We start from the raw sequence: 12,273 nt of genomic DNA, 5'->3' as shown, positions 1-12,273 counted from the left end.
AGGTGGAAATTAAAGAGTCGCAGGTTGCGGCTATCTTCCTTCCACCTCTTTAACCCTCGTGTTGTCCTCGGGTCCCGCAGCTGTGTTCAACCAAGTTCTATTTTATTTCTATATTTTTATATTTTTTTGGGATCATTGGTCATCATTCTTTAAAGAAACCCTCACAGCAAACTTGTCACCAATGATCCCAAAACATATGAACATAAAATAGAACTTGGTTGAACACAGCTGCGGGTCATTTTGACCCGAGGACAACAGGAGGGTTAATGTTCTGGTGTTTTTCATCTCGTTGCATTTGTTCCTTTTAAAAATGAAAAGTCCACAAAATTGTGTAAATAGCAAAAATATTTATTTAAAATTTTTCTGTATAGAAATTTTTCAGGCAAACCAGAGTTGCACAACACAGGCGGGTTCAGTTCTGAGAGTCCAGTGGAACTGCCGGGCGGGAAGTCAGAACATCGACGTGCACTCAGCATCAACAGAGACCGACACTAACAGCTCACAGGTCAAAGGTCAAAGTTCGGACAGTTTGTCCTTTTATGAACGATTATTTCACGTCACACCGAAACATGCTGTCAATCATCCGCCAGATTTCAGTGTTTGGAGACTTTTGTTGGAACATGTTAGACAGAACCGACCCAGTCGGCCGGTCGGTTCCTCACGTTGAAGCCGTCGAGCTCTTTTCCACCAATCAAACATAGACAGAATATTTACAGCCGCTTGTTGTCTGGACGACGGTTTAAATATTAACACCAGACTTTGGATCCAGAACCAGGTCGGATATCAAACCGATGATTCCTCGTCTTCACATTTGATGTTAAATGTTGAAATCCAGTCGAAGTTCCATTTTCTTCACCGTCGTGTGACAAACAGCAGAAAAACAAACCGAAACGTTAGAGATGAAAGATGGAGGTTCAGGTTCAGACTTCGGTTCCATTTTATTTAAAATCGAACGTACGGAAGAATTTCACCGATTTAAAGATTTGATTGATTTGATTTTTTTGGTCTCTTTAAACTTGTTCTGCTTCACAAGTTGTTTCTAGTTTCAGCCGACGGTCTCAACAGGAAGTCTTTAACACGACAAAAATGAAACGCGTCGTCTCAAACACGAGCAGAATAAACACCAAAACACCAAAACACAAAGAAGTCTGAACACGTCCAACCGAGATGGAAGAAAAGCAGCCGGAGGAAACAAGGAGGACGTGAAGATCCTGGTTTCACTTCAGAGAACTGGACTGTTGGTTCAGAAGGAGGAACTCCAACAGGTAGGAGGAACTCCAATGGGAAGGAGGAACTATAACAGGAAGGAGGAACTATAACGGGAAGAAGGAGCTATAACAGGAAGGAGGAACTCCAACGGGAAGGAGGATCTATAACAGGAAGGAGGAACTCCAACAGGAAGGAGGAATTATAACGGGAAGGAGGAGCTATAACAGGAAGGAGGAACTCCAAAGGGAAGGAGGAACTATAACAGGGAGGAGGAACTCCAATGGGAAGGAGGATCTATAACAGGAAGGAGGAACTCCAACAGGAAGGAGGAATTATAATGGGAAGGAGGAGCTATAACAGGAAGGAGGAACTCCAACGGGAAGGAGGAACTATAACAGGAAGGAGGAACTATAACAGGAACTAGGAACTCCAACGGGAAGGAGGATCTATAACAGGAAGGAGGAACTCCAACAGGAAGGAGGAATTATAATGGGAAGGAGGAGCTATAACAGGAAGGAGGAACTATAACAGGAATGAGGAACTCCAACAGGAAGGAGGAACTATAACAGGGAGGAGGAACTCCAATGGGAAGGAGGAACTATAACGGGAAGGAGGAACTATAACAGGAAGGAGGAACTCCGACAGGGAGGAGGAACTATAACAGGAAGGAGGAACTCCAACGGGAAGGAGGAATTATAACAGGAAGGAGGAGCTATAACAGGAAGGAGGAACTCCAAAGGGAAGGAGGAACTATAACAGGGAGGAGGAACTCCGACAGGAAGGAGGAACTATAACAGGGAGGAGGAACTGTAACGGGAAGGAGGAGCTATAACAGGGAGGAGGAACGATAACAGGAAGGAGGAACTCCGACAGGAAGTTGTAAGTTGCTCACGCGGTTTTGGTGACGTCCTGTTTGCTGAGCAGAACTTCCAGCAGACGCAGTTTGGCTTTGAGCTGCTTGTACTCCTGGTACTCCTCCTTCATCGGGCCGCGGTCCTCCTTCTGGCAGATTCTGTCGGGAAACATCAAAGACAACGAACGTTGGGTGAGCGGAGCGTTGACGAGACCTCGTGGAGGAGCGACGACCGTTAGTTTCACATTCAGTTCTCAAAACAACATGTTTTTCTGATAATTCCAACCTTGGAGCGTCACAGCGCCCTCTAGCTGTCTGTTGGTCCGACACTTGTTACGTGTTGCGTTGCAGCTCGGACACCTTCTGACCGAGAGGTTCTTTGTAAAATCAAAACGTGTTTCAGCATAAAAATTTCCTGAACAACTTAAAAACATGAAAGTTCGTAGATGATCCGGAGAAGTTTTGTAGCGATCGCTCCGTTTGTTGCCGAGGAAACGAGTGAAAGTTTTTAATGAAATTGTTTTTTAAAAAAGTGAAAGATTTTTCCTTCTCGGCCAAATCTTCTGAAGATATGAGCCAAAGCAGGAACCTGAATACGGCGCCCCCTACGGGTGCAGTACCTCATGCTTTGGAGCCGTGTCAGTGGGCGGAGCTTCTACCCACCTGCCCGTTGTGGTTTCCAGACCGAAAGCTTTTTTCTGTACGTTCACGTTTAGTGACGAAGAACGTCTCACCTGCCCGTCTGCCGGTGGAACTCGTCCTCAAACTCCTTCAGAACTTTACGTCTCGTCTTCTTCTCGGCTCGGGTCGCCCGCAGACTCTGCAGCAGCTGCGATCTGGACGGGGAGGACAGAGTCAGGACCGGGTTCTGGTCGGACCGGGTCCCGGTCGGGCGGGGCCGGTGTTTGGGTACCAGCTGTTCTGAACTCACCTGGAGGCTTCGTGCAGGTTGCCCGTGGCAACGGCGCCGTGTCGATGGACGGCTTTCACCTCGTCGATCGGGGACACATAAGCCGGGTCGCTGTCCCGGTCGCTGTCCTCCTCGCCGGCCGCCGGCCGGGTCGCTCTGCGAGGAGGCGGAACAGGAAGTTGGACGACTGTCACGGAGCTCGTGGAGTCTTCATCAGAACCATCTTCTTCCTCCTGACGGACAGAAACACGACTTTTATTCTCCGGCTCAACTTCAGTTTCTAGACGCTGTAAAAACAAAGAAAAACTGTCTTCTAATGTTAGCATGCTAGCAGTGTGATCAACTTCCTGTTGTCAGTGTGTGACTTCCTGTCTGTGTGTCTTTATATGCATGTTCGTGAGTAAATAACTAACTAATAACTAACTAATATAAACCTGGTAACATATGATCAATATGTTGAAGTTAGATGTAAAGGTTCAGGTTAATGTAGGTTAGTTATATTGGTTTAGGTTAATTATAATGGTTTAGGTTAATTTAGGTTAGTTATAATGGTTCAGTTTAGTTATATTGGTTTAAGTTAGTTATCATGGTTTAGATTAATTTAGGTTAGTTATATTGGTTTAGGTTAATTATAATGGTTTAGGTTAATTTAGGTTAGTTATAATGGTTCAGTTTAGTTATATTGGTTTAAGTTAGTTATCATGGTTTAGATTAATTTAGGTTAGTTATATTGGTTTAGGTTAGTTATAATGGTTTAGGTTAGTTATAATGCCATCCATCCATCCATCCATCATCTTCCACTTATCCGGGTCGGGTCTCGGTGGCAGCAGCCCAACCAGCTGACCCAGACTTCCATCTCCTGCAACATCTTCCAGCTCCTCCTGAGGATCCCGAGGTGTTCCCAGACCGGCCGGGAGATATAATCCTCCAGATGTTCTGGGTCTTCCCCGAGGTCTCCTGCCAGTTGGCCGTGCTGGTAAACCTCCAGAGGAGGATCCTGATCAGAAGCTGAACCACCTCAGCCGACTCCTTTCGATGTGAAGGAGTAGCGCTTCACCGCCAAGTTCCCTCCTGATGTCCAGCTCCTTCTCCTCTCTACCATCTCTAAAGCTGAGCCCGGCCTCCTACGGAGGAAACTCATTTTGGCCGCTTGTAGCCGCGACCTCGTTCTTTCTGTGACGACCCAGAGAGCTGCTGACCACCGAGGAGACGGAACGTAGATCAACCGGTAAACGGAGAGCTTCACCTTCTGAATCAGCTCGTCTTCACCAACACGGTCCGGAGCAGCGCCTGTTGAACTGCTGCAGCTGCACCGATCCCACGGTCGATCTCCCGCTCCACTCTCCCTCCTCCCTCCCTCCCTCCTCCCTCCTCCACCCTCACTCCTCCCTCCCTCCTCCACCCTCCCTTCCTCCCTCCTCCTCCCTTACTCCTCCCTCCCTCCTCCCTCCCTCCTCCACCCTCCCTTCCTCCCTCCTCCTCCCTTACTCCTCCCACCCTCCCTCCATCCTCCCTCCCTCCCGACGTGCTCCTCCCCCCGGCTGCTCCTAGATACCCTGTCCATGAAGGTCACAAAGAGGATGGGTGACAAAGGACAGCCTTGGTGGAAGCCACGCCCACCGCAGGCCACGCCCACTGGAAATGAGTCTGACTTATTGCAGAGAATACGAACACAGCTCCTACTGCGGTTATACAGAGACCAGATTTATTGGTATTGGATATTGGTTTAGGTTAGTTATAATGGTTTAGGTCAATTATAATGGTTTAGGTTAGTTATATTGGTTCAGGTTAGTTACAATGGTTTAGGTCAGTTATAATGGTTTAGGTTAGTTATATTGGTTTAGGTTAGTTATAATGGTTTAGGTCAGTTATAATGGTTTAGGTTAGTTATATTGGTTTAGGTTAGTTATAATGGTTTAGGTCAATTATAATGGTTTAGGTTAGTTATATTGGTTCAGGTTAGTTACAATGGTTTAGGTCAGTTATAATGGTTTAGGTTAGTTATAATGGTTTAGGTCAGTTATAATGGTTTAGGTTAGTTATAATGGTTTAGGTCAGTTATAATGGTTTAGGTTAGTTTAGGTTAGCTGTGATACATTCATCACTGAATGTCCCCACGAGGACAGTGAAACGTGTGTGTGTGTTTCTTACGATGGTGCTGATGGTCGGGCTGACACACAGCAACCGTTTGATCGTCTGGTACCGGTCATACAGCGGCTTCACCAGGTTCTTGTCCTGCTTTGATCCCTGACACACACACACACATGAGGATGGAGCAGCAGCGCCCCCTGTTGGTTGCAGTCCGTTTCCATGGAAACAAGCTGCTCATGAAACTGAAGTTTGTATCAGACAAATGCAGCTCTTAGAATTATTATCAGAATCAGAACCAGAATTGCTTTATTGGCCATGTATGTTGACACAGAGAAGGAATTTCACTCCAGTTTTAGACATAAATAGACATAAAATAAATAGACATATTTATAGAATAGACCCAGCTACAAATAAGCGAAATTAGAAGAAAATAAAATGATTTTATGAACTCACAAATATTAATATAATTCGAAGGAAAATCTGAAAATCTTCTGGAAACATGATCAAATAATTTCTGTCGATCAGCTGAATGATGATCAGCTGACGACTCACCTGCCGGCCGTGCAGACTCTCAAAATACAGCAGACACTTCTGCAGCGTGATCTTCTCCAGAACCATCTGGGCCTGAGTCATCTCCTGCACACGACAGGAAGCAGCTGTTACCATGACGCCAGCAGAACCAGGCAGAACACTAACAGTGGAGACGGTCACCTTCATGTTGTCGGGGAGACCCAGAGTCTGACGCTTCTCTCTCAGCCGCCGGAACAGAGACTCCACCGTCTCCTCCAGAGACGGGCTGCGCTCCGCCGCCCCCTGCTGGCCGGAGCCGTACCTGCAGGACGCATCACACTGACTGACGGAGCAAAGCGACCACATAACAATATTATGAATAATAAAAACAATAATAATAACAACAACTAGTTTTGACATGTTTGAGAGGTCGGACGAAATTGAGCGTTTCATCTTTGTTTGTTTCGTTCATGTTCGGCAGCAGTCCGAGAAACGTGTGTTTAATTTGGCCGTAAGTATGTGGACGCTGTTCTGTTGACATGTTAGAAATAAAACTGTTCTAACATTAATATGAACATAAATATGAGGCTCGATCATGAAGTGTGTTCCTGAACGCAGCACAGTGATGCACACGGAGGACCAACAACCTCCATGAGGACGTATTCAGTGTGTCGTCTGTTCATCAACACGTTAACGTGACCGCTGGTACGTGAACGTTAGTGACGTCACCATGGAAACCTGAAACTGGAGCAGAGAAACAGTAGATCGTCAACACGCCTGCTAAGAGCTGAGTGTTCCTGAGCCCACTCTGAACTTATCCATCCTCCGTGTGCATCTCCGTGCTGCGTTCAGGAACACTCTGAACTTATCCATCCTCCGTGTGCATCTCCGTGCTGCGTTCAGGAACACTCTGAACTTATCCATCCTCCGTGTGCATCTCCGTGCTGCGTTCAGGAACACTCTGAACTTATCCATCCTCCGTGTGCATCTCCGTGCTGCGTTCAGGAACACTGAACTTATCCATCCTCCGTGTGCATCTCCGTGCTGCGTTCAGGAACACTGAACTTATCCATCCTCCGTGTGCATCTCCGTGCTGCGTTCAGGAACACTGAACTTATCCATCCTCCGTGTGCATCACCGTGCTGCGTTCAGGAACACTCTGAACTTATCCATCCTCCGTGTGCATCTCCGTGCTGCGTTCAGGAACACTGAACTTATCCATCCTCCGTGTGCATCTCCGTGCTGCGTTCAGGAACACTGAACTTATCCATCCTCCGTGTGCATCTCCGTGCTGCGTTCAGGAACACTGAACTTATCGATCGCCCCTACGATAATATTTTGGGATTAAAGAGCTGGTTACCTGCAGGTGTCGCTGTTGTCCTCCTCCTTGGACTCGAACACCGACTGTCTGAGTCTCATCTCTGCAGAGGAAACGATCCCGTTAGCGATGAGAACGACGTGAGTTCTTTGAACTGTTCGAGCTGCAGAGTTTAAACCTGTTGGAGTTTTTGTTCTTCGGTCTGTGAAGCTTTAGAGACGATGAACCTTTGAACTTCACTGAAAACAGACTGAAGCTGGTTCAACGCGTCTGCCGACTCTCATCACAAACTCCGTTGGGATCTTCAGAGTTTTTACCTTTGAGCTGCTTGCGCGCCTTCGCCAGCTCCCCCATCACCCGGACCATCTCCGGGTCGGAGTATTTATCGTTGTGGGACGGCTGAGACGGACGGAGGAAAATACACCGTCACACAAACTGTCTGAACGTTCCTTTGTTTTTACGAAAAATACGTCATTAAAAGTCAGAAGATCGATTTAAAATGTGTGAAAGTTTACATGAGCTTTAAATGTTTGGTGGATCAGATCCGCCACAGAGCGTCGACAGGAGGTCAAAGGTCAAGTAACATTTACAGCTGTTTGATTTGTTACCATGACGACTGTGAACAGAGGACTCACCTTGTAGTTCACGTCCTGCTCGAACTGATCCTCGAACCTGCGAACCCTCCTCTTCAGAGTCTGGATATGGCGGGTGAGGAAGGAGATGGAGGGGGGGCACTCGTCCTCCGGCCCCTCGGTCCTGCCCCCCCGACCCCGACACCTGGACACAGGTAGAGACCAGGTTCACCCTGAGACCGCCTCCACTTCACAGGAAACATCACAGATGGTTTCATCCATTCACTTCGAGACAGACAGACAGGCAGACAGACAAGCAGGCAGGCAGGCAGGCAGGCAGACAGGCAGGCAGGCAGACAGGCAGGCAGGCAGGCAGGCAGACAGACAGGCAGACAGGCAGGCAGACAAGCAGGCAGGCAGGCAGACAGACAGGCAGGCAGGCAGACAGACAGGCAGACAGACAAGCAGGCAGGCAGGCAGACAGACAGGCAGGCAGGCAGGCAGACAGGCAGGCAGGCAGACAGACAGACAAGCAGGCAGACAGGCAGGCAGGCAGACAGACAGACAGGCAGACAGACAAGCAGGCAGGCAGGCAGGCAGACAGGCAGACAGACAGGCAGACAGACAGGCAGACAGGCAGGCAGGCAGGCAGACAGACAGGCAGGCAGGCAGGCAGACAGGCAGGCAGGCAGGCAGGCAGACAGACAGACAAGCAGGCAGACAGACAGGCAGGCAGGCAGGCAGGCAGACAGACAGACAGGCAGGCAGACAGACAGGCAGGCAGACAGGCAGGCAAGCAGACAGGCAGACAGACAGGCAGGCAGGCAGACAGATAGGCAGGCAGACAGGCAGGCAGGCAGGCAGGCAGGCAGACAAGCAGGCAGGCAGGCAGGCAGACAGACAGACAGGCAGGCAGACAGGCAGGCAAGCAGGCAGGCAGACAGACAGGCAGGCAGGCAGGCAGGCAGGCAGGCAGACAGACAGGCAGGCAGGCAGGCAGGCAGACAGACAGACAGGCAGGCAGACAGACAGGCAGGCAGGCAGACAGACAGACAAGCAGGCAGACAGACAGGCAGGCAGACGAGTCTCACTGTATGAACTGCTGGCTGCAGGGCGGTGACGGCGCAGAGTCAGGGTCGGAGTTGAACCTCAGACTGTGGGTGGAGCAGCGGGGGGAGGGGAGGGGGCTGGGGCCTCCTGCCAGCAGCTTGAGGAGAGCTCCACCTCCTCCTCCCTCTGGTCCACCCCACCCCCCCTCACCTGGGCTCCTCTGGGGAGAGTAGGAGGAGTGGTTGGGGCTGAGGGGCGGAGCTCCGTCAGGAGTGGGAGCCTGCTGTCCGGGGTGGATGGTGGTCAACGGGTGGTGTCGGGGGGACTGTGGAGGTCTTGGGAGGAGCGACAGCAGCTCTGTAGACACACAAAGTACACAACAAGGTTACACAACGATACACAACGTTACGCGTGGAGATGAGATGAGATGATGAGATGGTGAGATGGTGAGATGAGATGAGATGATGAGATGATGAGATGGTGAGATGGTGAGATGATGAGATGATGAGATGAGATGAGATGATGAGATGGTGAGATGGTGAGATGATGAGATGGTGAGATGATGAGATGGTGAGATGGTGAGATGGTGAGATGATGAGATGGTGAGATGAGATGGTGAGATGATGAGATGAGATGAGATGATGAGATGGTGAGATGAGATGGTGAGATGATGAGATGGTGAGATGGTGAGATGATGAGATGGTGAGATGGTGAGATGATGAGATGGTGAGATGATGAGATGGTGAGATGATGAGATGGTGAGATGATGAGATGGTGAGATGATGAGATGGTTTGATGGTGAGATGATGAGATGGTGAGATGATGAGATGGTGAGATGGTGAGATGATGAGATGGTGAGATGATGAGATGGTGAGATGATGAGATGGTGAGATGGTGAGATGATGAGATGGTGAGATGAGATGGTGAGATGATGAGATGAGATGGTGAGATGATGAGATGGTGAGATGATGAGATGAGATGGTGAGATGATGAGATGGTGAGATGATGAGATGTCTGCTCTGTTTAGCAGCTTTGATGTGAGGAAGAGGAGGAGGGCTGCAGGAGGAAGTCAGTGTGTCTCACGTGCAGCAGAGTGGCTGTTCTTTAAATTGACAACACACACAGAGACAGGTTGACAGAGAGACAGGTGGACAGACAGACAGGTGGACAGAGAGGCAGGTGGACAGACAGACAGGTGGACAGAGAGGCAGGTGGACAGAGAGGCAGGTGGACAGAGAGGCAGGTGGATAGACAGACAGGTGGACAGACAGACAGGTGGACAGACAGACATGTGTTGTACCCGGCGGGCTGTTCTCGTCTGTGGGGACGGTGTGACAGAGCACCAGTGTCTTCCCGTCCTTCGCTCCGAGCTCCGTCCCCCCACAGGGACTCATCTGCTCCTTGTTGCCCAGGGCCGGGGGGCTCTGCTCTGGGGACGGCCCCAGCGACGGCACCCCCTCCACCTCCAGCGTCTGGAGCTTCAGCAGCGAACTCTGCAGGCAGAAACAGAACATGCTGGTCCAGGTGTTAACCAGGTCCCAGGAGGAGGATGTGGGTCAGGGAGTCCAGGTATTAACCAGGTCCCCGTCACATCACATGGGCTGGGAGAGATGTACGAGGCTCTCTCTGCAGGAAGTAGTCTGCTCCCACAATCCAGAGGAGTCGGTCAGCCTGCGGTCCATGAATTAGTCTGGTCCTGTCAGTGGAAACAACATCCTCCAGAGATTAGTCAGGTCCACCGGTCCTTCCTCCTCTCCTGGCTCTGGTTCTGTCACTTCTGTGCTCCAGAGATTAGCCGGGTCCCTCCACAGACAGCTGGTCACCTCCTCCAGGAATTATCCCGCTCCGGTCGGACGAAGCTCCGCAGCTGAGACGGTTTGAATCTTCATCCTCCGCTTGTGCACGTTCACTGATGATGATGATGCTGCGTCGCCCCCCCCCCCCCCCCCCGGTGGATTACTCATCCTCAGGCTCGTGAGAAGGAAAGGGGGGGCGGGACGACATGTGGACTCCTCTCTCTCATCGTGAGGTTTTTCCCGCATCAGAGGGGGAGGGGCTTGCTGGTGACGTCACAGTGTGTGTGTTTCTCATTCATAAAAATGCAGGAAGAGGTGGGGGGGGGGGGGTGTTTTGAAGTCTGTTTGATGTTTTAAATTGAGATGTTTGTTTAAATTGGACAGATTGTTTGGTGTCATGAACTCTTCACATGCAGATGACGTCATGTCATTCTGATTATTGGTGATCCTGCAGATTGTTTCTTGGTGTAAAACTGCAGCAGTTCCCTGATCAGCTGTCAATCAACCACTCCTGATCAATAACAGGTTAAATGGCAGAGCTCCTGTTTCACACCAGAACAGTGATGAAGTGTTTAATGGGTCTCATGAAGATTAAACTCTGACATCATCAAACCTTTTCTCCAAAGTTCTGCAAAGTAAAAAAACAAAACAACAAGAATGTCGATCAGCTGGTTAACACGACAATAAACAACAAATATTAACGGCCATGACGTAAAAATACAAACCGACACGTTAAGAAGTCTGAATCAGCACTAGCTTAACTAACGCTCGCTTATAACGAACACGTCAGTCTGAAACAAGTTTTAAAACTGATTTCCACAAACTTTTCAGTAAAATAAAAGAATAAAACTTAAAACGCACATTTTCTGAACGAAGTCTCCGCTTTCGGGGCGGGACTGAGAGAAATTGGAACAAATCCAGCTCTCCTATTGGATTGCCAAAAGTCTGATTCTCGAAATTGGAACAAATATGGTCATCAAAGATGAAACTTTGAAAAAGACCGTTCAGCGATTGGAGGGAAGAAATGGAAGAAATGGAACAGAGAAGATTGACGCACAATCGAGGCGTTCAATTTTGGAAAATTAACTATTATTTCGTGTAGTTTTTTGTCATATTTGTGTTTTCATCGTGGACTGAATATTGTTTTGATGAAACATCGCCCCCCCCCCCCCCCCCCCCCCCTGTTTACAAAGGCAGCGGTAGAGCGCCGTTCAGGCAGAGAGCGGTACTGCAGCGCAGAAGTTCTGCTGATGACAAAAGCTTCCTTAAATCAGGAAGAAGCAGAACATCTGTATGAATCACTGATGCATGAAGCAAATGTCTGCATTCACTCTTTATCCAAATCACGTTCATGTGAAACACGGGGCTGTAGCACTGAGAGGCAGGGAATACCTGGATCAAATTAAAACTGTACTTGAACACACGCTCTCAGGTGAATTTTAAATTTGCCGAATGAGCGCAGAGGTTCTGACAGTCCAGCAAAGATCATCAATCTCTTTTACTCCGAACAGCTGGTCAGAAACCGAAGCGCCTTTTTATTCGGCATATTTGTGAACGGAGCTCCGTTGAGGCAGAAGTCAGCTCAGAAGTTGAAAGGTCTTTATGCGCTGTTCTGTACGGGAGGTTGGAGGTTCGAGTCCCGGCTCGAACACAACATGAAACTTCATTTAGGGTATGTGAGGAAGTTCGATATTATTTTAAAAAGACAATTCCGGACTCCACAACGTGTTTAATGTCTTATATCATTTTTAAAGATTATTGTGAAAAAATACTTTTCAAAAGGTAACTTTGCAAATGAAAGGAACAACGTAGAGCACTTGAAACAAGAAATGGATCTGAAGACTTTTTCCACCACCGACTGAAAGAATTGACAGGACATTTATTTTCGTTTTTTAGCAAAATGTAAACGAAATATTATAATTAAACTATATAATAAAGTTATATAAACTTTGTGTATTCTTTTT

The 12,273-nt window shown here is 48.6% G+C and overlaps 1 protein-coding gene across 4 annotated transcripts; it reads right to left on the bottom strand.

The window, feature by feature from the left end:
* Window positions 1-327: 327 nt before the first annotated feature.
* Window positions 328-10,514, bottom strand: LOC138204562 (protein FAM13C-like). Of its 4 annotated transcripts, none has more exons than XM_069159864.1 (12): window positions 9,814-10,514; window positions 8,555-8,870; window positions 7,527-7,668; window positions 7,209-7,290; window positions 6,934-6,994; window positions 5,775-5,916; window positions 5,616-5,699; window positions 5,124-5,219; window positions 2,994-3,259; window positions 2,797-2,898; window positions 2,102-2,221; window positions 328-850 (listed from the first exon to the last, which is right to left on the bottom strand). In XM_069159864.1, the coding sequence occupies exons 1-12, from the start codon at window positions 10,025-10,027 to the stop codon at window positions 784-786; spliced, it is 1,692 nt and encodes a 563-aa protein (XP_069015965.1). In that variant the 5' UTR covers window positions 10,028-10,514; the 3' UTR covers window positions 328-783. The 4 variants fall into 4 exon arrangements, with proteins under 4 accessions (XP_069015965.1, XP_069015966.1, XP_069015968.1 ...); XM_069159865.1 differs by having other exon boundaries at window positions 5,775-5,895; XM_069159867.1 differs by having other exon boundaries at window positions 2,994-3,205; window positions 5,775-5,895; window positions 9,814-10,510.
* Window positions 10,515-12,273: the final 1,759 nt, after the last annotated feature.

Source organism: Embiotoca jacksoni, unplaced genomic scaffold (genome assembly GCF_022577435.1).
Source record: "Embiotoca jacksoni isolate LCO1_2020_lvr unplaced genomic scaffold, fEmbJac1.0.p SCAF_26, whole genome shotgun sequence".
Classification (NCBI taxonomy): domain Eukaryota; kingdom Metazoa; phylum Chordata; class Actinopteri; family Embiotocidae; genus Embiotoca; species Embiotoca jacksoni.
The sequence above is the reverse complement of the archived record's forward strand: the minus strand, read 5'-3'. Positions and strand labels throughout refer to the sequence as shown.